We start from the raw sequence: 26,397 nt of genomic DNA, 5'->3' as shown, positions 1-26,397 counted from the left end.
TCATTTGTGAATTATATTTCTTTGCTATCTTCTTTGGATTAGGTATTGGAGATTATACTCGTGAACAAAATAGGCACATTCTTTTATCCCATGGCAATTTCAATCAAGTGGAGAAAACAGAACTTAATAAAATCATCATACAATCACAAATATTATTACAGCTGTTGAAAGCGTTATGAAGGGAGAGGTGTGAGGCACGCACGAGCGGTTCTAATAGGAGGATCTGACCCATCTGAGGTAGTATGGAATGGTAAAAATGATGGACATGGAATATCCACATAATGTTATTGAGGGAAAATAAGTTATAAAGCAGTATATATACCATGGTTTTTGTTTATATATGTGAAAATATAAAGGTACATAGAAAAATGTAGAATAACATTAAAAATGTTAACAGTGAGGTTAACTTTTAAATTATAGATGATTTTAATTTCCTTTTGTACTCTTTTTTCCCTGTTTTCTATAATCAATATATATTATTTGAGTAATAAAAAAAATTAAAAAGAAAAAAAGACATTCACAGTCTCTGTCCTTGAAGAGCTTACCTTCTAGTGAGGAAGACAAAATACACACAATTAACTGTGACAGTGCAATGTGAGATGTCCTACAAAAGTGTTGAATATTGAAAGCTGGGTGCCTTCCCTTTCCTGGGTTCCTAACAGCAGGCTGGTAGGGAGAGGAAAATAAGGCAATTTAATGACAGCATTGGGACCACCATTGTATTAGTTTCTGCTGCTGCTGTAACAAATTGCCACAAACTAAGTGGCTTAAAACAATAAAGTTCTGTAAATCAGAAGTCTGCACAGCATGGCTCAGCTGATTCCATCCTCTGAGTTTCACAGGGCTGAAATTAAAGTGTTAGCAGAGCTGCATCCTTACTAGCAGCCCTGGGGAATGAATCTTCTTCCAAGCTCATCAGGCTATTGGCAGAACTTGGTTCCATGTGGCTGTAGGACTGAGATCCTATTTCCTTGCTGGCCATCAGCCAGGGCTTGTTTTCAGCATCTAGAGGCAGCCTATATATTCTATAGCCTATATTCTGTGGCTCTTGGTGCTTTTCCTTCAACAACAGCAGGTCAGATTCTTCTCATACTTCAGTATCTCTGACCTCCCCTTCTTCAGGGTAGTATGTTGGTTCCAGATTGTCCATATGAGTTGAAGAATCTCTCAGCCAATGACTGACAGGTCAAGGACAGAGTCATTTTAGGTAGGATTTTAGAGTTCCAATTAGGTGGGTTGGGGGTTCAGAGCGGAACTTGCATTCTGGCAGGGGGAAATCAAATAAAGCAGGTCTCTGGAAAGAGGACACACTTCTAGAGGTCTCTGGAAGGAGTGGTTGACGGCAGGGTAAGCTGGTGAATGGATGGTCATGTGGGTTCATGGATGCTCATGGGCTGAGCAGTGGCTCCAAGAGCTCATCTCTAGTGAGGATGAGATTCCAATTAGAATTACAGGCTTGGTTCTCATTGCCTGAAGAACAGCATGGGCTGAGCCTACGGATTGGAGTTCTGTAGGCCAGGCTACAGCCAGGTGAAAACTGGCACACCCAGGAAGGAGCTCCTGACTCTGCCTTGTGGAGTTGCAGAGGCTTAGGAGAGGAGAGGTAGTGCAGTTATCCATCGTGTGCATGCTTGAGTTTTACAGGACTTAGCGTGTTCCCCAGAGCATCCCAGGAGCTTACCTGCTCGTTCCCACGCTTAGGGATAAGTTTGAACAAGTGGAAATATTCTGAGCCTTTGACGAGTTTGGCTTTGCTTTGAGGGAAAGCACTCTCCTCTCTGCCTCTCGTCAGTACTCTGATTCCAGCGTTAGCCTACCACCTCTGCTGGTTGGGCTCAACATGAAAAACAGCAGGATAGATAGTTACTTCAGTTGAGCCTGCATTTGTGGACTCATTTTCCCACAAATTTACAAGCATTTGGAAACAGTGACATTTATGATGTTCTAAATGGAAAATTATTGTATTATTTATGCAATTTTTTCCTAAACTTTCATTTTTCTCTCATGGCAAATGTTAGAAGTTGTACAAATATTAGCTAAATTTTCAGAAGGTGAATTTATGCAGGCATCTTTGGAAAATGTTTTTCATCATTTTGTGACTGCACCAGTCTTTAGCTCGAATTTTTTAAAGCTCTTTATGAAGATAACATCTATATTGCTAGTATAATTCTGTCTCTAGGATAATACTTGCTATGGGTGATACTGTGAGCAGTTTGAAAGAAGAGATCCAACTGCATACCTTAGAAAATGCGGGAGTTGAAAGTAAAAATGTTTTGCAGATTCTAAATAGGGAAGTAAAGAGCCACTTAACAGAATTTAGATGACACTCGCATGCACAGAGGCAAGGATGGGATGATTGGTTTTTCTCTGCGTCACCTGCCTAGATGTGTATACTTACCATAACTAGATTAAACAACTGATTACACATGCTCAATCCTGAGTCTCACTACTTGGGTTGGTTCCAAGTTAACCAGGCAAAGCTTCTAGAAAGCTTTTGTCATTATACATAAGCTCATAGGTATGACCTTTGTAATATACGTTAGGTAATTATTAACCACCTCAATAGTCAGCAGTCTGCCATCGATATTTATGTTTATCTAGATGTGAGAATTGAGGGCAACTGAGAAATGAGAGGGTACACAGTCCACACACGACCACCCTCACTTCTTACACTAATTGCAAGTTTGGGGGTCCCTAAGACCACCTTTGCTTCTGACACCAGTGGGAAGTTCAGGGGTCCACAGGACCACCCTTGGGTTCAATAATTTTCCAGAAAGCCTCACAGAACTCGCTGAAATCTGTTATACTCACAGTTATAGTTTATTACAAGGAAAGGCTACAGATTAAAATCAACAAAAGAAGCCCATAGGGCAGAGCTTCCATTCCAGAAAAGGCGTGTTACTTTCCTGACATTGATGAATGACAAGACACATGCAGTATTGCCAGCTGGGACACTCACCCAAGCCTCACTGTGCAGAATTTTTACTGGGGCTCCATCAAGCATGGGTGATTGATTGACCATGTCACTGACTCAGTCTCCAGCCTCTCTGATCAAGCTGATACCACATGATCCCAAACTCCAGTCTAAGTGACATTGCTGGTCTTTCTAAGAGTGGTCAGCCCTGCCCTAAATTCTGTCTGGTATGGCCCGCCCTCACCCTAAATTACATTGTTGGACTGTCTGCCATGACCCAAGGCTCCAGGTAAATAAAGACACTCCTAGAAGGCTTAGAGATTAACTCCCAGAAGCCGAGGGCAAGGTCCACACCTCCTTCTGAGTAGGTTAAATTCTTTACTACCCACTAGGGCTGTTTAGATTAACTTGGATTTCACAAAGTTGCATTTTTAAGATGGAATTTAAAATATTTGATTTTTATAATTTTATTTATTTTTTTATAATTTTATTGAGGTATAACTTACATATAGTAACATGTCCATTCTAAGTGTACAGTTAGAGTTTTGGTAACGATTTATAGTCATGTCCCCTCCACCAGGATCCACACTTCTGTTGCCCCCCGAAAACTACCTCATGCCCCTTGTGGTCAGTCCTTGCCCTGATCCTTGGCCTCAAGCATCCGCTGATGTGCTTTCTGTCAGTATAGTTTTGCCTTTTCTAGAATTTCATGTGCATGGAATCATATAGTATGCAGTGTTTTGTGTCTGGCTTTTTTGTTTGTTTTAAGATTGGCACCTGAGCTTTTTTGTGTCTGGCTTTTTTGTTTGTTTTAAGATTGGCACCTGAGCTAACATCTGTTGCCAATCTTCATTTTTCTTTTCCTCTTCTTCTCCCCAAAGCCCCTGGTACATCGTTGTATATTCTAGTTGTGAGTGTCTCTGGTTGTGCTATGTGGGATGCTGCCTCAGCATGGCCTGATGAGTGGTGCCATGTCTGTGCCCAGGATCCAAACCAGTGAAACCCTGGGCCACCGAAGTGGAGCGCAGGAACTTAACCACTCGGCCACAGGACCGACCCCGGTGTTTCTGGCTTTTTTAACATGGTGTCATTGAGATTCATCTGTAAATATATCAGTAGTTTGTTCCTTTTAAATTACTGAATAGTATTCTATGGTGTGAATATACCACATTTTATGTGTTCACCAGTTTTTTGGATATTTGAGTTACTTCCATATTTAACATTATTTTTTTCTGTTGTGAATAACAGTGCTTTGAAAATTTGTATACATGATGTTGTTTGGATGTATATTTCCTTACTCTTGGGTGGATAGCTAGGATTGGGATTGCTGAATCATGTAGTGAGGGTATATTCAACTTTATAAGAAATTGCCAAGCTGTTTTCCAAAGTGGTTGTACTGTTTTGCATTCCCACTAGGAGAGTAGGAGGGTTACAGTTGCTTCATCTCCTCACTCACGTTTTGTATTGTCAGTCTTGGTTTTATTTTCATTTTTTTTTGTGAGGAAGATTGGCCCTGAGCTAACATCTGTTGCCAATCTTCTTCTTTTTGCTTGAGGAAGATTGTTGCTGAGCTAGCATCTGTGCCAGTCTTCCTCTGTCTTATGTGGGATGCTGCCACAGAGTGGTTGACGGGTGGTGCTGGGCATGTGCCCAGTATCTGAGCCTGCGAACTCCAGACTGCTGAAGTGGAGATCACAAACTTAACCACTACGCCACCAGGCTGGCCCCCAGTCTTTTTATTTTTTATTTTTTTGGGGAGGAAGCTTTGCCCTCAGCTGACAACCGTTGCCAATCCTCCTCTTTGTTTTTCTTTTCCCTGGGGAAGATTAGCCCTGAGCTAACGTCCGCGCAAGTCTTCCTGTACTCTGTATGTGGGACACCTCCACAGTACGGCTGGCGAGTGGAGCAGGTCCACAACCGGGACCTGAACCTGTGAGCCCTGGGCCACCAAAGCAGAGCACACAGAACTTTAACCACTCGGCCACGGGACTGGCCCCCGGTCTTTTTATTTTTAACTATTCTAGTGAGTGTCAGTGGTATCTCATTGTGGTTTTAGTTCGAATATTTCTAGTGACTGATGATGTTGAGCATCTTTTTAAGTGCTGGTGATCATCCATATATCTTCTTATGTGAAGTCTTTATTCAAATCTTTTGCACATTTTTAAATAATTTGGTTTGTTTGTTTTGAAAAGTTATAGAGTTCTTTATATATTCTGGATACAAAACCTTTGTCAGGTATATGTTTTGCAAGTATTTCTCTGGTCTGCGGTTTGCCCTTTCATTTTCTTAATGGTATCTTCAAGCAAGCAAAATTTTTAATTTTGATGCAGTCTAATTTACCTATTAGATAAATTTAAAAAACACACACACAAGAACATGTATCTTTAATGGTTCATGCTTTTTCTCTTCTAAGAAATCGTTGCTGTACCCCAAAGTCAGAAAGATTTTTTTTCCATGTTTTCTTCCAGAAGTTTTTTATTTAGCTCTTATGTTTATGTCTATGATCCATTTTGGTTTAATGTTTTCATATGATGTGAAGAGGTCAAGGTTTATCTTTTTTCCCCCATACAAAACACCAGTTATTCCAGCATCATTTTCTGAAAAGACTGTCTTCCCTGTTGAATTACCATGGCACCTTTGTCAAAAATAGGTTTTAAGTCTGAGGAAAGGAATGAAAGCATGAAAAGAAGTTGATGGAGTTTCTAGTAGTGGCAGGTACCAGTGTTATGGAAAAATAGTCTATCTAAAACTAAAATCAGGATATCATCTTTTTTATAGCATTGTTTTAACTAGTTGCAACAAATCATATAAAAGAGATAAATGGAATGTGTGTAGGTCAGTAGAGAGAAAAATAATACTATTTGCCAATGAGAGGGGACTCTATCCTGAATGTTGAGCAGATTCAATAAAAACATATCTTGAAATGAGATGCTTAAATCATAGGTTACAAAATATACGCCTAACTGAATTGAGTTATTTATTTTATTGGTAGACAAAATATAATGAAAAAGATAATACTTGTTTTATTAAAAAATGAGATCTAACAAGATATACAGTGAAAATCAGAGAATTATAATACTTTAATAGAAATAAAAGAAAATAAATAATAAGAGAAATAGAATCTAATCCTGGCTGAGTAGTCTTAATATAATAAAGACGACAATATTAACAAAGTTAATTTATAGATTTAATACAATACCAGTTAAGATCCCAATAAGATGTTGAATTGAACCTGATTGATAGTATAAATCACAGAGTAAAGGAGCAGGCAGGAACTTCAGGGGGGAATGTCTTTAAAAATTATCCTTGTTCACAAAATAATTTGAGAGGATTAGAGTTAGGTGGTTATGTTGTAAGACACTTAAATGGGGATAAAAGATCAGGAGCCATACCACGGAAGCAGAGAGGAGATTAGACAAAAAAATCTAGGCTAAGTGTAGTTACTGAGTTGAGCACCAAATTAACTGTGGACTTTCTGGCTTTGAAGGCAGAAAGGGAAACTTGTAGATTTCAAATCCAAAGGCCTCTAGGCAGACACTAGAAATCACAAGTGGGCTGGGAATATGACAACAGGGAATGTTAGACACTTTGAACTTTATATATGTATCCTTGTAAAAGAAAATAGCTGCTACTCAGTTCTAGATGATTTTTGGCATGTGGGTGGATAAGCCCAGTGCTGCTAATTTTTCAAGGGAAGCCAGAAATCTGTTGGTAGAGGGAGAGTCGGGGAGCACACATGACCTACTGTCTTCGTCCACTTGGGCTGCTATAACAATTTATCTCAGACTGGGTGGCTTATAAACAGCAGAAATTTATTTCTCTCAGTTCTGGAGGCTGGAAGTCCAAGATCAGGGTGCCGGCATGATCATGTTCTCACGAGGGTCCTCTTTCTGGTTCGTAGCTGGCACCTTCTTGCTGTGTCCTTGCATGAAGGAACAGGTTAGGGATCTCTAGAACCTCTTTTATAAGAGCAGTAATCCCGTTCTTGAGGCTCCACCCTCATGACCTAATCACCTCCTAGTGGCCCCTAATACCTCCTAACACAATCACCCCTGGAGGTTAGAATTCACCCTATGAATTTTGGGGGGACACATCCAGACCGTAGCACCTATTGATCTTTTGATTTTTAAATATTGACAGTTAGTGTACTGGCCAAACAAGACATGTATGGGGAAGGGATTACTCACTGTCTGAGTAAGGGTTATGTAACTATAGTTGGCATTATCTAATTAATGATTGTGTAACTTATAGGAAAACAAAAGTTTTGCCATTTTAGACCAAAACCTATTCCAAACTATATTAAAAAGATTACCTAAATGTAGGTTAATAATGGTGATGGAAAGAAAATAGAAAAATCAGAAATAAACTGATAGTGGTTTAATGCAGGCATACCTCGGAGATATTACGGGTTTGCTTCCAGACCACTGCAATAAGCTGAATATTGCAATAAAGCAAGTCACACAAGCTTTTGGTTTCCTGGTGCATATAAAAGTTACGTTTACACTACACTGTAGTCTGTTAAGTGTGCAATAGCATTATGTCTAAAAAAACAATGTATATACCTTAATTAAAAAATACTTTATTGCTAAAAAATGCTAACTATCATCTGAGCCTTCTGTGAGTGGTAATTGTTTTGCTGGTGGAGAGTCTTGTAAAGAACGCAATATCTGCAAAACGCAATAAATGAGAGTACAATAAAATGAGGCATGCCCGTGTATGAGAAATAAAGTAAAATAAAAAGCGAAAGCAATCAGTGTTTAAGAAAAAAATTGTCAAATGGTAGCATGAAGAAAACTACATTTAGATCTATGTTAATCTCATAGCATGCAAAATAAATTCCAGATGAGTTAAATATTTTTGAATAAATATTATACTTACCTTTATTGTGCAGAGGAAATCATTTGTATGTTGTTGAAGCAATAAGAAATAAAGTAGTACCAAGGTGGGTGTGTTTGGTTCTCAGAAAGTTTGATTCACCTGTATAAAGATAAAAGCAACACAGTGAGAATCGTATTTGTAGTTTATGGTGGGTAAGATTTTTCATGTAATTGGGGATATAACTCTAAGGGTAGATCCAGTAGACAGATAAGCAACAATGGTTTACACTGTAACATAGTATGGTTTACGCTGGGTAAAATAACATTAATAAGTTTGGCCTAAAGATCTTCATTTGTAACATGAAGATAATAGTAGTATCTACATTCTAGGGTGTTTTGGAGGAATAAATATGATAAATGATATATACTTCTTAGCACACTGCCTGGAACCATAAATGTTAACTGCTATTTATTATAATCATCTTCGTTATTGTAATCTTCCAAAACAAATTTCAAAGTTACCTAGCAAAGGTTCTTCCCTTTTTAACCCAGATGGGGAAAACACAGCTCTGTTAACGAACTTTACATCTGTGTAGTTTACAAAGCACTTTCACGTGTTCTGTCTCGTTGATTCTCACTTTAGCTCTGAGAGCTGTTTGAATGTCTCCTCAGTGGGGACTTTCAGGATTCACTCCTCCGTAGTCACAGCTTGGTCTTGGTCATCACCCTTAATTGCCCCACCTATAAATCCAGTTCAAACTAATTCAAGAATTCCCCGTTCTGACCAGTCTTCTCTCCCTCCCAGCTTGCGTGTTCGTCTTTGCCCCTGGAGCCATTCTTTGACCTCCTAGTCCTTGATTCCTGTACTTCCCGAGTGCTTTTTTCTTTACTTTTATCCTTATTTTCTCTTGTAATAAAATTTTTTCATAATGCTGTGACAATATCTAGTGCCTATCTGTCCCTTACTCTGTCTTTCTCAAAGATTAAAAAAGAAATCTATGATGGGCAAAGGATTTGAACATACATTTCTCCAAAGAAAAGAGATGAGTGACCAATAAACACGTGAAAAGATGAAAAGCATCATTAGTCATCAAGGAAATGCAAATCAAAACCACAATGAGTTACCACTTCACCTCTACTAGAAGAGTTATAATAAAAAAGACATATAGTTACAAGTGTTGGCAAGGATGTAGAGAAATTGGATCCCTTATACATTGCTGGTGGGAACATAAAATGGTGCAGCCATTCTGGAAAATAATGTAGCAGTTCCTCACAATGTTAAACATAGAGTTACCATATGACCTAGCAGTTCTAATCCTTAGTATCTACCCAAGAGAAATAAAAACACATGTCTACTCAAGGGCTTGTATACAAATGTTCATAGCAGCCTTATTCATAATAGCCAAGAAGGGAAAACGACATAAATGTGCACCAGCTAATGAAAGGATAAATAAAAATGTGGTATATACATACAATGGAATATTATTCAGCCATCACAAGGAATGAAGCACGGTAGTCCCCCTCTTATCCACAGTTTCACTTATTCTCAGTCAGCCTTGGTCTGAAAATATTAAATGGAAAATTCCAGAAGTAAACAATTCATCAGTTTTAAGTTGCATGCCATTCTGAGTAGCATGATAATGTTTCACGCAGTTCTGCTCCATGCTGCTCAGGACATGAATCATCCCTTTGTCTAGCATAACCACACTGTATATGCCGCCCACCCATTAGTCACTTAATAGCTATCTCAGTTATCAGATCAAGTGTGGTGGTATCACAGTGCTTGTGTTCAAGTAACCCTTATTTTACTTAATAATGGCCCCAAATTGCAAGAGTAGTGAAGCTGGCAATTCGGATATGCCAAAGAGAAGCCTTAAAAGTGCTTCCTTTAAGTGAAAAGCCGAAAGTTCTCGACTTAAGGAAAGAAAAAAAAAAATCGACATTGCCTGCTCCTGACATCCAACCATTGACATTGTCGTGGCTCGATGATCCTCCTTCTGACATATCATCAGAAGGTCTGTAGGAGCCTAACGGTGTGTCACAATGCCTAGGTTGTTCACCTCACTTCATCTCATCACATAGGCATTTTATCATCTCACGTGGTCACAAGAAGAAGGGTAAGTACAGTACAACAGGCTATTTTGAGAGAGAGAGAGACCACATTCACATACTTTTATTACAGTATTTTGTTATAATTGTTCTATTTTAATATTACTTAATGTTAATCTCTTACTGTGCCTAATTTATCATTTAAACTTTATAGGTATGTATAAGAAAAAACATGGTAGATATAGGGTTCGGTACTATCCGTGGTTTAGGGCATCAATGGGGGGGTGGTCTTGGACTGTATCCCCATCAGATAAGGGGAGACTGCTGTACTGATACATGCTACAACATGGGTGAACCTTGAAAACATTACTCAAAGAAAAAGAAGCATTCACAGAAGACCACATATTATATGATTCCATTCATATGAACTGTCCAGAATAGGCAAATCTCTAGAGACAGAAGATAGGTCAGTGGTTGCCACCGATTAGGGCAGTTAGGGTTGGAGAGTGTGGGGAAGGATCAGGGGTGACTGTTAATGGATATGAGATTTCTTTTTGTGGTAACAAAATGTTCCAAGATTAGATTGTGGTGATGGATGAACAACTCAGTAAAATACACTTAAAATTATGGAATTGAATTGCACAGTTTACAGGTGAATTTTATGGTATGTAACTTATATCTCAAGCTGTCGAACTAAAAAGAAAAATAAATCTCTAGTCATTGGCTCTTAGCACATTATTTCTCAGTATGAGGGCTGGAACAGGTTGATTTTGAGAATGCTCCCTCTGACTATGTAGTATTGACAGAGAACTTGGGTTTAGGGGTGTTCTTCCAGTTAACTAGATTAAATAGGAAACTTTTTCTTTCTTGTAGCTCTTGTGAAATATTTTTAAAGGGGTTTTGATTTGCTTTCTTGTCTCAGTTTAGTATAAGGAACACAGTTTGATGTCTGACTCTTGGTTACCATCCTGGCTATTATTTTTCCCTTGAAAGTATACGTATAAGATAGAGACAGACACTGTAACAAAAGAGGAGGATTATTTTTTCCCCATGCTTTTCCAGTTCCATGCCCTTTTTTGCAAGTTAGCATCTCTTTTGCTCTTTGCGCGTCTTTCTTTACCCTTGGTTTTAATCTCTTTGGGGGCCTTTGACAATCTGTTCAAAACTATGAAATATGGGGGCTGGCCTGGTGGTGTAGTGGTTGAGTTCACGTGCCCTGCTTCAGTGGACCAGGGTTCACGAGTTTGGGTCCTGGGTGTGGACCTACATACTGCTTGTCAAGCCATGCTGTGGAGGCATCCCACATACAAAATAGAGGAGGATTGGCACAGAAGTTAGCTCAGGGACAATCTTCCTCAAGCAGAAAACAAACAAACAATGAAGTATGAAGTGTCTCTTCAGAAATCTGCACGTGAATTTGCACACCAGATTTTGTTTATAGTTTCAGGAGGGTCACGGATTTCACCCAGGATACGAACAACGCTACACACTCACTTTGGTGATCTCATGCACTCCTGGGGTGAGATGATCATTTATATGCTGATTATTCCAAAATCCCTGTCACCTGTCCAAGTCGCTCTGCTAGGACACTACACCCAACTGTCTAGGTCCACTTGGTCACTCCACAGACACCCCAGACTCAAACTATCTAAAGCTGGAACGTGATCTTTGTTCCTGCCTATTCTGCTCCTCCTCCTGAGTCTGTTGACTTATGGAACAGAACAGGAGTCCAAATCAGAATGCCCTAGCCACCCTAGTCTAAATCAGATGCTAAGCATCATTCTTAGTTTCTTCCCTTCCCTCCATGTATAATCACTCATCAGGTTTTCTTAAGTGTGCCTAAATGCTTTTGAAATCTTTTCATTCCCATTCCCACCCTCGTCCATGTCATCATTTCTTGGTAGAGATTCAGGAGCCTCTTGACCAGTCTCCTACTTTCTCTCTTGCCCGCCTTTAATTCATTCTCCACATTGCAGCTGGTGAACTCTCAATGGCTTCCCGTATCTTTAGGATGAATTCTAAAATTTCTAACTTACTCACCACCACTTACAGGGCCCTATGTGATCTAGCTCCAGCTTGCCTGTCCAACCATCTTTCTCATTCATCATAGTCCATCTCAACCATCCTAACCTTTTTCATTTTCTCAATTATGCCATGCTGGCTCTCACTTTCATGCCTTTGCATCCTCTCTTCCCTCCCTGCTCCCACCTCCTTTCCTTTATACTTTGTTAATTCTCACTCATTCTTTAGGTCTTAGCCTTAGATGTCCCTTCTTCTGGACTCCTATCCGGACTCCATTCATGGGGCCCTTTTGATGCATCCTTTGCTATCCTCTTTTCTCTGCTGTAGCATTTACACAGTTTTGTGATTGCCTCCCCTCTCTCCAGACTGTAAATGCTGGGAATGGAGACACTTGTTTGTGTTGATCTTATTACTGTATCGCTAGTGCTTATTTAGCCCTGCACCTGTAGAGGTGTTCAGTGAATTTCTGCTGAATGAGTGAGAGTGTTTCCTTCTGCAAAAATACCTTCTTTCTTAGCTTCCCTCTCTACTTCTGCCCCACTTTGCAAAATTACACAATTACCATCCATTTATTAATTCAACAGATAAGAACAGAGCTCCCTCCTTATTCCAGGCGCGATTCCAGGCACTGCGGGTGTAGTGGTGAATCAGACAGTCAAATATCTCTGCCTTGCGGGAGCTGACATTCTACTGGTGGAGACAGATGATAAACAGATAAATAAGTAAAATGTACATTGTATTGGTGAGTGTAAGCACTAAGGAGAAACAAACAAAGCAGGAAAGGTGGTTAAGGCACATCGAAGCAGAGAGATGGCATTTTAGAAACTTCATTGAGAAGGTGACTTCTGACGAAGACTTGAAGCCCGTGAGGGAGCCAGTAACAGCCGTGATGTTATCTGGAGAAAGAACATTCCAGATGGGTAGAAGTGTGAAGACCCCGACGTGAGCGTGCACCAGAGTTTTTGAGGAATAGGAAGGAGACCAGTGGGAGGTGAGATCGGACAGGTCAACGTTCTCTGAGTATTGCTGTCTTAATGTGATCTCTGGACTTCCTCCACAGTTTTAAGTTGTTGTCGGCTCTCAGTGCTATGCATTTACCAGGAAGGACCATGAAAGTTTCTCTTCTTAGCCTGTGAATCAAGGGCTATAGAAATGTTAGCACGGAAGGCTGCCATGCTGGTTCAAGTTCAGCGGCTTCTTTGGAGGCTGGCGAGGTGTGCACTTAGGCATTTCTTTAACAAATGCTTCTTCTTTCTCAGGACCTTTTTGCCTTTTCCTCCTTAGGAGTGGGGAGGCCGTGGGAAGGAGGACGTCACTGTCATCAACCTCATGGGTCGGCTTTCCCACAGTTCAACTCAGACCTTCTCTTCTCTACTCCGGTCTGTGTCCATGCAGTCTTGGGGGCATTATGAACATTGTACTCTTCTCTCAGCCACTATCTAGGGTTACAGTTTTGAAGACAAACTGCTACTCTCAACTTGTTTTTCTGTCTCCCCTTAGCTTTGTTCCAGAAAGTTGAGGGCCGACAAAGTTTGAGTTAAGCATATGTTGCAGTTAGTTGTGCTGTGTTAGTGAGTTTTTTACTGACTTTTGTGTGTTTGCTCCATAGCCCTATCTTGTATAACACCTTTGTGGGGCACTTGGGTCCCACCCTGACAGGATGACTGGTTTTGCCTTGTTGGCACCCCGCACAGGCCGTAAGAGGCCTCCTTTGGGCAGAATTCCACTGTGGGTGGAGTGTAGATCCGGGGCGCTCTGCAGCTTCTGTTTCGTGATAGCAGAAGCCTCTGCTAAGCTGTCATGTTTTTCCTTTTGGTGTGATTCACTGATGGCAGCATACTCTGTAGAAAAGGGCTATAAATTGTGAATTGATAGGAGGTAATAATTGGAAAAATGATCAGACTCCATTTTATTCCCCTCTGGGGAGAACACGTGTCAGGAATGTCTAAAGCAGAAGGCGGCGGAGGGATTTTCTCAGCCAGCTTCTTTTAGTGCTGCAGTGCCTCCGTCCTGATTAGAGAGGAGAGAAGCCAACTTCGGCAGGAGGCGGCCAGCAGACCTAGCATCTGCTTGCCACCTTTTGCTCCAGAAAGCCTTGCCGCAGAGAGTTGCCATGGCAGCAGGAGGCAATTTAGTGGCAAAGGCTCATCTCTGGAGCAGCGCTGCTGGTGCCCCAGCCTTCCCCTCTCTGGCCTTCAACCCGAGGGGCTGGTTATACCAGCGCATCACTGCGCTGTGGCCATTTGAAAGCACGTTGCCTAATGGAGTAGAGCTGTAAGATCCTTGAGATTCTAAGGATGGCTGCCTCTTCTATCCCCTGCTTCTCCTTGGCGCATAGCCCTTTGATGTCCCACTCTGTAGTCCACCTTATCAAATTATTTGCAGTTCCTTAAATATGCTCTTTCATGCTTCTGTACTTTTATACATGCAGTTTCCTCTGCCTGGAATGTTCCCTTCTCCATCTGTCTGGAAAATTCCTACTCATTTTCAAAATGTGGCTTAAATACTGCCTCCCGCTTCATAATGCTTCCTCTAACCCCTTATCCTCTGTGCAGAATTACCCTATTTCCTCTGCCATCTCAACCTTGCCACACATCACATGATTTTGAAATGACTGTATTTTTGTCTCTTCTTCTCTAGACTGTAAGTTATTTGCATTCAAGAACTGTTTTTTATGAATTTCATGTCCCCAGGCCTAGCCTAGGAGTGAGCATATAGTAAATACTTAATAATGTTTGTTAAATGAAAGAAGTGTTTCCGTATCATCATATTTAATACTTATGGGACTGTTGCATACCATGGAGAGGATGGTGCCATGTCATGTCCAGGTAGGGCTTCATCTGCTCTGGGGTTCCAGAGGATTGACCTGATTTAATCGGCTGACTCAATTGGTGTATAACTCTCCATTACCTTTATTCTCACTTTCCAGTTTGAACTGGAGTGGTGGTGGTGGTAAGAGCAACGCTTGAGAGTCAGTCTCCCCAGGGTCCAAATCACGTGGCCTTCGGTTAGTTGCCCAGCTTGTCAGTCTCACTTTCTTCCTGTGCAATTAGGGTGTTGCCAGGACGGTACCTAAGATGCTTTGTGGCCCAAAGTAAATTCTCGGTAATCTTAGTTTCTTTACCTTACTCTATCTTCCATGAGGAAAATGAAAGCAAAATAGAAGTTTAAACTAGTTTGGAACCATCTCTGGCATCTTTATGTGCATCAGATCACCCAGGGTTCATCTTCTTGTCCTGAGCACAGCTTTAAAAGTTGCTGCTTTTTTTGGCTCTTGTCCTTTCTCCTGCACTTCTCTGCTCTGGGGGTCTTCCTGTGCCTAATTGCCCTGTTTTCGTCTTTGGTGCATCTGTCCCTTCGAGCTCACTCTGTAAATAGATATTTTGTTTAGATCTCTCTCCTTTCCTGCCTTTTTGGGGATAACTTGTTATTGTATTTCAAGAATTTTAATTTAAAATGGATTTTTCTTTTCCTCTCCTTCAGTAATTCCCATCTCGAAACCATCTCGACTGTAATATATATTTACAGGCCTCAACTGCTGTCCTCTATAACATTTGCTTTACTGTTTCGTCTGAGCATTTTTCTCCATTCCCCAAACTTTTGTGTTCAAAGCTCACTGAGGCTGTTTTGCAGTTCTCTTTGCAACTGTGTTCTTCTCAATGTCATGTGATCATGATGAGTGCATGTTGTATATGCCAAGGCCTGCAGGTGTCTAGCCTGGTTGGTTTGTGGAGCATTTTTCTCTTGTTGCTTCTCCTCCTTTCATTCCCACTTTTGGTATTTTATTCATTCCACCTCCTGTAAAGGTTGTGAAACTTAAAACTATTTTAAGTTATTAATAGATCCAGTAAAAGATTCACTGAGGATAGCAATGAAAATTTGCTTTTAACTAAGGTTTATGGATTATGTATGACAGTGGTTCTCCACGCTGAAAGAATGGGGCACAGGGGCCAAGGCGTGTAATCAGAGTAGCCTGAGATGCTTTTTCAAAATTCGTATGCTCCATCCCTTTCCCACATTTGCCTGATGGAAGAGTGAAAGGAGACGGAGTGTTTTAAGAAACCTTTCTAGAATGTTTTACAGCCTCTTACCTGGTGTATCTCACCCTTTCAGTTGAAAAACAATCATCTGTAGATCTGTTAGCTGTAATAATCTGATCTGCCAATGCCATGCTTATTTGAGAGTTGGTTATTTGTTTCATTTCAAAAAAATAAAATTGCAGGGCTGGCCCAGTGGCATAGTAGTTAAGTTCATGCACTCTGCTTTGGTGGCCCAGGGTTTGCAGGTTTGGATCCCAGGTACGGACCTACACACTGTTCGTCAAGCCATGCTGTGATGGCATCCCACATATAAAATAGAGGAAGATTGGCATAGATGTTAGCTCAGCAACAATCTTCCTCAAGCAGAAAGAGGAGGATTGGCAGTGGTTGTTAGCTCAAAGCCAATCTTCCTCGCCAAAATAGAATAAAAGAATTAAAAAATAAAATTGCCATATACAGAACAGTTAAAATTATTAATTGTAGGACATATTTTGAGACTAGAGCTGATTGGAAACAGTGAAATTCAGAATCAGAAGGATGAGGTTTGGATTCACGCTGTCACACCTACTAGCTCTCTTGGGCCTTGTAATTAGTCACTTGGCATCTTGGTTTCGTCCTCTGTGGAACGGGGATGGCCTCTGTCTCATAAAGTTGTTGTGAGGATTAAATAGTCATGAATCGGATGATTCCCAATGCCCAAACATCCAGTAAGTCTTAATAGAATCTGAATCTAATGCCTATAAATTCTTTTAAACATTATTTGTGTGCACACGTGTTGTGTGTATGCGCATTTGAGTATGTGACATGCATAGGGAATTGAGTTTATTATGTTCCTGGACCATGGGGGTGGGTGACTTTTGAGGGTAATGGTGTGTATGTATGTGAGTGTATTTCCTGAGGATACCGTTTAAAATTATTTTTTCAGTTCTGTTGAAGTAGATTCTTCCAAGGCAGATACACATGCTAAAAGATGTGCAGTGTTAATTTTACAGTGTTAGATTCTTTGTAGAATTCTTCTCTCCCTCTTGTATTGTTTTCCTTATGCTGGATCAGTTCTGGAGGGCTATTTAATTCTTATCAAGGCTAGTGACCTAACAGTCATGAATACTCCTACACAGATTTTTCTTCCAAATGAAAGTTAAATGTTAGTAGTGTAGTCCTGTTTTATGTTCATATCAGAAAATGTTGAATTTAGTACCTTGCTATCAAATATAAAATTTGTGAAAGGCATAAAGCTTTGCAGTCTTTTTGCTTTTCTCACCACAAACACATACATGCAAGTATAAATGTATGACAGTCAGGGGTGCAAGAAATGTCACATTACTTCATTAAATTTTTTTTTTTACTTTAAAAAAAATTTGTGAAAGGCAAGTAGTTTTCTTAATGATATGAATCACTGAGTATATACTGCATGTTAGCCGCTCTATGTACATTATCAATAACATTACAACAAACTATAAAATAGGTATTATGCAGTTTTACAGATAAGGAAACTGAGGCTCAGAAGGATGAATATATTCCCCAAGGTCAGAGAACTGTTAAGAAAGAGAACCAGAAAGCAAACTCAGATGGGTGTGAACCGGGTGTGGGATAAGGCTGCTGCCCAGTGCACTCAAGGGAGTGTGCTTTAGGGTATAAAACAAGGTGGAAATGAAGTGAGGGCACTTACGGCCTTGGAGAGGGCAGAAGCCCGCAGGACAGTCAGACAAGGCATCTGTTCTCAGGAGGCCACGAAAGACACTGTCACTGGTCCAGCCTAGGCCCAGCTGCAAAGCACTGGAAGCCTCTGGTTTCCTCTCCTTTTCCCCAAGCCTGTTTTTCTACTGTCATGTGGTTTCTTCAGACATTTCTCGAGGCCTTGTTCATCACTTAGAGCTGTGGCTTAACTGTTCTCCCCCAACCCAGTTCCACTGTCCCAGCCACACCCACCGCCGCAAGAAGCATGAAGCAGGATTGCTGTGCAGATAAATGAGTTAACATGTGTAGAGGGTTTAGTACAGTGTCAGGTACATAGTAACTACTCAATAAGTGTTGGCTACCATTATTTTTATTTTTATTGTTAGTAGTAGTATCATTAGTGGTGGTGGTGGTAGTAAGTGATTCAAAGCTTTTATGACACCTTCCTCAGTGACCTGAGGGGCTGGCTTTGTGCAGTTCATTGCACAATTGGAATTGTTTCCACACAAAGTTTACCAGAAAGTTTTCTGTGTGCCAGTTTCTTGTCATCAGCCACAGAAGCACTCCATGAGTCCCACTTCCAAACCACATCTTTCTGCCTGGCTTCTTTTCTTTCCTTTTGTCTAGGTAGAACGTTAATGGTATTGGAGTCGCCAACAAGGTTACAAAATTTCATTTTTTTCAGTTTGGTGGTTTGTAGCTTATGCCTGACTTTTGGGCTGGGTTCCTGGTCCCCTCCTGTACTGAAGTGTGCAGTGTTACCCCGTCCACAAAGGCCTCTCTGGTCTGTCGTCCCCCGCCCCTTTTCTGTTTAATTTTTTTTTATAGTATCCCTTTATATTGTCCATCCTAGCACGTATATTGACTTTATATTTTTACTTTTCAGTTTTCTCACCTAATTCTTATATATGGTTATATTTCCTGATTGAATTATGTCTTGTATAGCACTTTTTTTTTTTTTGAGAAAGATTAGCCCTGAGCTAACATCTGCTGCCAATCCTCCTCTTTTTGCTGAGGAAGACTGGCCCTGAGCTAACATCCATGCCCATCTTCCTCTACTTTATATGTGAGATGCCTACCACAGCATGGCTTGATAAGCAGTGCCATGTCGCACCCAGGATCCAAACTGGCAAACCCCGGGCCGCTGGAGCGGAACGTGCGAACTTAACTGCTGCGCCACCGGGCCCACCCCTGTATAGTGTATTTTTGTATAGAGTTTAATAATGTGGGAAAAGCTATTGGCAGATACAGGATTTTGTAAAACTTTCTGTGGACCCAGTAGAATTGAACCAAGGGCTGGAGGTTCTTCAGCTCTTGCCTTGCATGAGAGCGTTGCTGCTTATCCTCCCTGCCTTGATCCATAATGTGAGGCTTTCTTATCTCAGCTGAGAGTGTTGGGCTCTCAGTTGCTCTTTGGGCAGTAACATCTGCAGTCATAGTCATCTCTTCTACTTTATAACGTTTAAGAAAATCTGTTTTAGTGTAAGTTCTAATTAATCTTCCCTTTTCTAAAATATAAATGCAAAGGATACAAAAGGGATAATTTAGGATTTGGGGATTACTTTGTTTATATGAAATGGACCTATTTAATAAAAAATACTTATTGTAGTTATCTCAATTCAAAAGTCATTTGCATTCTTTCTAGAGCATGAGAATTCTAAAAAGTAAAAGAAAGAAAAAGGAAAATCACTTTATTCTAACACCCAGAGATGACTATAAAATGTTGGTATATTTCCCTCTACTCTCCATTCAACTGTATATATTCAATTTTATATAATTTTAGAAAGCATTTTTATACTTAGATATTAATTAGCTAAAGTTTATATATTCATTTTTATAATTATGTATTTTATATATAATTATATATTTGTTAACTGAAATTTACATATATACCTATAATTCATGTTATATAGCAATATTGGGATATTCCAGTAATTTTTTTGGTACAAGTTTGACCCAAAAAACCCCTAAAATTAATTATTTAAAAAAACTAAAATAGATGACTTCTGATAATAAAACAATTACAGAAATCAAAATGTCAGAAAAATAGATCATGAAAAAAGTGAGTCCTACAAGTCCTCCATTCCACTGTTAAAACAATATATTTACAAACAATTACTTTCAAGAAATTTACCTATGATTAGATTTGTGAAATGCTTGTTCATCTATGATTGCATTTGTGAAGGAGTATGGAATAGATGTTCTTTGCTTTTAGGCTTAGTCCGATATGCAGTGAACCAGAATGTGTTTTGTGAATAATATCTCAATATTTTTCTCCATGCTTTAGGTATGTATTCTTTTTGGATCCATGCAATCTGGACTTGATAAACCGGAAGATCAAGTCTGTAGCGCTGTGTGTAGCAGCATGTCCAAGACAAGAACTGAAAACCCTGAGCGATGTTCAGAAGTTTGCAGAGACGAATGGTGAGACGTTAGGCCATCCGAGTCTACACCCCACCCACTTATTCTCGCTGTTAAGTATGTTTGCATTCCAATATAAATGTGTCCTAGTGTTAAATAAATCATCAAAGAACCTTAAAAAGAAAGAGAACTGAAAGTACTTTTGGACTTCCTGGAGAAGAAACACTATAGTCACCTGGGGAGCTTGGTAAAATTCCAGATTCTTGGGCCCCACCCAGGGAAATTCTGACTGAGTAGGTCTTTGGACTCTGGAAATTTGTACTTTTTGCAAATGTCTCAGATGATTTTGATGTAGTATGTTTGAGTATTTGGGAATTATTAGACTACTCTATGTAAAATTTTGAGGTTTTTTTTTTCCTCTTCCTAAGTATTGATTAAAAGTATTTCAGTTAGTGTAATTTATTGTTACCCCTGCATAACAATGTAATATATGTCTATTAAATGAAATTGGAAAAGTTCAGAAAGAAATAATGAAGTAAAAACCAAAAGTTGGTGTATATATATGATTTTGTTTTGCTTTTTTAATTTAACATTATGTCTTAACCATTTTTCTAAGAATAAAATTTTGAGAAACTTTGAGGTTAAATATGTGGGAATGAGCTGAGAAAACAAGCAGTCAGTGTATGAATCTGCCTCTGTTCTCCTGGGTTTCTGATCTCTACGTGCCATCCCCAGCTCCGCAGGACATGCCTCTTGAGACAATTGTTTTTTAAACCCTCTTCATGGAGGGCCACATACTGATAGCCCCTCCAGCTTGGGTTTTTGAATTTCCGTGAGGTTTCATGTTGGTATTTTGTGTGTAGGACTCAGCTGCCTCAGTCCTGCCCAGATTCACAGGCTAGTTTAGTTCCTTGGAACAAGGGCTGACTCAGGCATTCACCTGGTATAATTTCTAGCTGGGTGGAGAAAAGCCTGGGACATAGCAATACACCCACCAGCATGGCTCCAGTGTCTTCCAGATGGGGATGGTAGCCTTGTGAGGGCAGAAGGACTACAGCCTTCCAGACCACACTATTCCTGTCCCACCACTCCATGCCCTCAGGATAAGATAGTGGGAAGAGCATGGATTGATTTGGATCTGGATTCTAATTCTGCTTCTGTCACTGACTGGCTCTGTAATGAGGAACAGAAGGTATGGCCTCACTCTGAGCCTAGATTTCCTCATCTGAAAAATGTGTATTTAAAATAATACCCCTCTCATAGGTTGTTGTGAGGATTAATGAGATGATGCACGAAGAATACTGGACACTTGGTGGGCACTGAATAAAGAGGTACCCACTACTATTCAAGGTCTCATTTTCTTTTCCCACGTGATACCCTCACATGTGTTGATTTGCTGAGTCTTCTGTGAGAACTATCACGATCGGGTTTCTTAGGGAGGGATGAGGTAGTTATTCCTTAAGGGTTTTTCTAAAGTCTTAGACAATGTGAGCCTACACAGGTACTCTGGGAGGTGGTGTCATTGAGCCGTTCAGAGTATAGGGTCTGGAACCAGATTATCTGGGTTCACATGTTGATCTTACCACTTAATAGGTGTGAGACCCTGGACAAGTTACTTGATCTCTCCATGCCTCAGTTTCCCCATCTATGAAATAGGGATAATATTTGTACCTGAACTACTTCATAAGGTTGTTATGAGAAGTTAATACATGAAAAATGATTAGAATGGTGTCCAGCAAATAGTAACTTGCTAAAAAAAAAGTGTTGGTGGGGCCAGCCCAGTGGCACAGTGGTTAAATTTGCATGTTCCACTTCAGTTGCCTGGGGTTCACAGGTTCAGATCTAGGGTGCGGACCTAGCACTGCTAGTCAAGGCATGCTGTGGCAGCATCCCACATAAAATAGGGGAAGATTGGCATAGATGTTAGCTCAGGGCCAGTCTTCCTCACACACACACACAAAAGTATTGGCTACTACTCTTACGTTATTATTATTATTATCACTATTATTCCACCAATAAAATGTAATAGTCTCCCTGTCTCCAGTCTTTCTACTTATAGCTCCCTTACGTACTGCCGCCATATTAATATTCCTAGAGCTTCAATCATATTAATCCCTTGCTTAGAAATCAGTGGTAAAAAAAATAAAAGTCTATATATCTTACCCTGGCATTCAAAGCTATGATCTAGTGTTGAACTATCTTCTGACATGTTCTCTTGAAACTCCTGGATGTGAGTCTTTGTCCCTTGAACCTGACATTTCATCTGGAGGCCAGAGGAAAGCTAGTTCCTTGCTGGCTGTGTTGCCTGCTAGGATCATCCATTGGGGAGAAATGCCCCATGCTGCCCTGCTGGCATGCTTTGTTTCCAGCCAATATCCTTCTAAAGTGAATATGATACTGAGTGTGGTCTGTTAATGTCATGTTAAGAAGACCCTTCTGGTGAGTTTTGCAGCTTTGTATTTCCCACAGTGTCTTGCACAAAGTAGGTGTTCAAGAATATTTAAAAATAAACATTATGTCAGAAAATAGACTTCTTAAATGGGTGGCCCATTACAAAGGCACGCTTAGGCTTTTGAGGCAGCTGTTTGCAAAATAAGTCAGCAGATTAGGCATAAAAAAGAAGTAATAATGCTGCCTCAATAAGCACAGCAATAGAGGATGGAGAAGATGATATTTTTAAAGGCAAATAGAAAAACTATATAATGAGAGGGAGCCTTTGGTGTAGGGGCCTAAACACCTTAATTTTAACAGCAAGCCTAAGTTAAAATTTCTGAATTTCTCAAAAGAATCTGTATTGTTCTTTGTTGGTAACTTAAAAGTGAACATGGTAAGATTTCGTTCCAATATAACTTTTGTTTCTGAGAGAATTCTTTCTCTGCTTTCTGCATTATCTTCGCCCCACCTTTATCTTTCCATCATTTGAGGGGCAAATTGATTTGGAAGGAGCAGATAATTTTTCTTATTATCTATGTCCACCTATTATTACAGCTGTATTTCTGTTAGAAAATACACAGGCCCTTTGACCTCACATCTATAGATCTCAATCGTTAATTTCAGAGGGGAATATCTTTAAGAGATAATTTAGGTTTAGGTGGGAAATTTCCAAATCTGTAAGAGAGAATTGTTAAAAGTCCATGAAAGAGCCCAAATGCGCTAGCAAACTATAAAAGTTCTTATGAGAAAACAGAGAGGAAAGCTTCATAACACTCGATATGGCAATGATTTCTTGGATATGAACCAAAAGCATAGGCAAAAAAAGAAAAAAAATAGATAAATTGGATTATATCAAAATTTAAAATTTCTGTGCATCAAAGGATACAGTCAACAGAGTGAAGAGGTAACCCACGGAATAGGAGAAAATATTTGCAAATCTTATATCTGGTAAGGAGTTAATATCTAGAATATATAAAGAACTCCTATAATTCAACAACAATTAAAAAAACCCTAATTTAAAAATGGGTAAAGGATTTGAATATGCATTTCTCCAAAGAAGATACATGAATGACCAATAATGACATGAAAAGATGCTGAGCATCACTAATCATGAGGGAAATGCAAATCAAAACCACAGTGAGATTACCACCTTACACCTATTAAGATGCCTGCTAGCTAGAAAACAACAAAACGCAAAAAACAAAAAAACCCACAAAACAGAAAATAACAAATGTTGGTGAGGATATGGAGAAATTGGAATCCTTGCGTAATGTAGAAAGGTAGAAATGTAAAATGGTGTGTCCACTATGGAAAACAGTATGGGGTTCCTCAAAAAATTAAAAATTTTACCACAGAGGATTTTTGGGGTAGTGAAAATACTTTACATAATACTATAATGATAGAAAGATGTCTTTATACATTTGTCCATGCCCAAAGAAGGTACAACACCAAGAATGAACACTAATGTAAACTATGGACTTTGGGTGATTATGATGTGTCAATGCAGGCTCATCAGTTGTATCAAATGTACCACTCTGGTGGGAGATGTTGATAATGAGGGAGGCTATGCATATGTGGGGGCAGGAGGTATATGGGAAATCTCTGTACCTTCCTTTCAATTGTACTGTGAACCTGTGAACCTAAAACAACTCTAAAAAATTAAAGTGTTTAAAAAAAATAGATTACTATATGATCCAGAAATCCCAGTTTTTAGGTATATAGCCAAAGGCATTGACGGGAGGATTTCAAAGAGATATTTGGACACCCATGTTCATTGCAACATTATTCTGCCAAGAGGTAGAAGCAACCTAAATGTCCCTTCATGGATGGATGGATAAAGAAAATGTGGTATATACATACAGTTGAATATTAGTCTTAAAAAATAAGGAAATCTTGTCATATACTACAACATGGATGAACCTTGAGGGCATTATGCTAGGTGAAATAAGCCAGTAACAAAAGAAAAATACCACATGATGTCACTTATAAGAGGTATCTAAAGAAGTCAAAGTCTTAGAAGGCAGAATGGTGGTTGTCAGGGGCTGGGAGAGGGGGAAATGGGGAGATGGTGTTTAGTGGGTGTAGAGTTTCAGTTTTGCAAGATGAAGAAATTCTAAAGACCTGTTGCACAACAAAGCGCATCTAGTTAACACTACTATGTTGTATACTTAAAACATGGTTAATAAATTTTATGTTACGTGTTTTTACCACAATTAGAAAAAAACGGAAGGAAATGCTGACACATACTACCATATGGATGAACTTTGAAGACATTATGTTAAGTGAAATAAGCCAGTCACAAAAGAACGAATACTGTATGATTCTCCTTATATGAGGTTCTTTGAGTGGTCAAATTCCTGGAGAGAGAAAGTAGAAGGGTAGTTGCCAGGGGCTGCGGGAGAGAGGAATGGGGAGTTACTCTTTTATGCATAAAGAGTTTCAGTTTTGCAAAGTGAAGAGTTCTGGAGATGGGTGGCGGTAATAGCTACACGACAATGTGAGTGAATGGACTTAGTGCTACTGAGCTGTACACTTTAAAATGGCGAAGGTGGTAAATTTTTTATGTGTATTTTACCACAATTAAAAAGTTCATGAAAGAGAAAGATCCTTTCTGGGGTAGTAACTTATTAAATGATCATTTTAAACCTTATTTTAAAATACAAGGTAAAATAACATTTTTCTTACCAGAATGAAAAGACAATATAAATCCTTTTCAAAGAATTTCATGTTTCCATGACAACATTTGAAAGTACTTTTTAACACTTAGAACCATCTGTTCATGTGAACTTTGATTACCTTGACAAATTATTTAGTCTTTATAAAGGAAAGCTCCTGGTTCCTGTAGTAATGTTTGTGAGAAATACATTTATGAGGCATGTAAAATGTTTCCTCAATTCTTGTCTGTTTTAGACAAGAAGGAGTAGTTTTCTTGGACACTTAAGTTTGTGGAATGCATCTGTCAAGTATGTCTGACTAGAATAGAAAGTTTGGAAGAAATAGCCGGGATTAGATTGGTTATGTGCAGTTGCTGCCATACTGCAAAGAGCTTGGAAGGGCGAGCAGAAGAATTTGGATGAATATAAAAGTGTAAGTTCTAGTGCATGAGTTGAGTGGTAGGTGTACAGATATGCATTTTCTTATTAAGGTTCATAGTTTATCTAGGACACAAATGTCGTAAGCGTGATGCTAGAGAATAAAACAACTTAAAAACTGCCTTTAAAAATTAAAGTTGCCAAATACCATAAGGAGTCGGCGTTGAACTTCTTTAGTTCTTTATCATCTTCCCGCAGTAGTGCCTGCATTTCCTGGAGGCAGGATCAATGCTCTGTTCATCTCTGAATAGCCAAACCCTAACACAGGACCTCACATAGTCGCTGCTCATAAATGTTTTTTGAAGGAACAATGGACTGAATTTCCCTCTTCATCTCTATTGCCACTTAATAATTTCTCATTTTCGCAACACACATTATCCTTTGCTCAGTTCTGTATCTATGTGAGTTGCCACCAGCAGGTAAATTGTTTCGCTTCCATCTCACCAGAATTGCTGTGAAATCAGTTCTCTTTATTCATCGCTAAATAATTCATTGGAGTCATTCATTTATCTCTCTTATACGTACTCTCCAAGTGATTATTCGTACCTTTTCTTCTCTTGGGCCCCCTTGTTCTTCCTCTTTCCTAACCTTACGCCCTACAGAGAAAACTGAAACCATCTGGTGAGAGCTCCCATCAGAGTTTTTATTTTCAGCAGAGCATGAATTCCATCAACTTTCCTTCCCTCCAGTTTCTGATGATCAGGTTTCTTTCCTCCTTTATTATCATTATTTTGAAAACTCAAATAATTTATACATTGTAGGGGGGAAAGAATCCCCCTCCCTCTGAAGCTAACTTCAGCTGCATGTGGGATTTTCGTCTCAACCCAGCAGACCATGACAGGTGGTGAAGGGAAGGGGAGGTAACGCCTGCTCAGACAGCTTTTCCCCCTCCTTGCTCCCCTCTCTAGTTCTTGCCCCACCCCCCCCAACCCCCTGTCGCCCATAGTCCACCCTTCACTTTACTCCATTGTCCCCATTGTTCAGCATGGGCG

General features: G+C 39.7%; 1 protein-coding gene across 3 annotated transcripts in view; it reads left to right on the top strand.

Annotated features, from left to right (window-relative positions):
• Window positions 1–26,397, top strand: part of SLC44A1 (solute carrier family 44 member 1) — a 178,691-nt gene that overhangs the window by 64,089 nt on the left and 88,205 nt on the right. For all 3 annotated transcript variants that reach the window (XM_070519087.1, XM_044779109.2, XM_044779110.2), the window contains exon 4: window positions 19,807–19,943. In XM_070519087.1, coding sequence (XP_070375188.1) covers window positions 19,807–19,943 — 137 coding nt within the window. The remainder of the gene's footprint in view (window positions 1–19,806; window positions 19,944–26,397) is intronic.

The sequence above is a fragment of the Equus asinus genome, chromosome 10 (assembly GCF_041296235.1).
Source record: "Equus asinus isolate D_3611 breed Donkey chromosome 10, EquAss-T2T_v2, whole genome shotgun sequence".
NCBI classification, from domain to species: domain Eukaryota; kingdom Metazoa; phylum Chordata; class Mammalia; order Perissodactyla; family Equidae; genus Equus; species Equus asinus.
The sequence above is the reverse complement of the archived record's forward strand: the minus strand, read 5'-3'. Positions and strand labels throughout refer to the sequence as shown.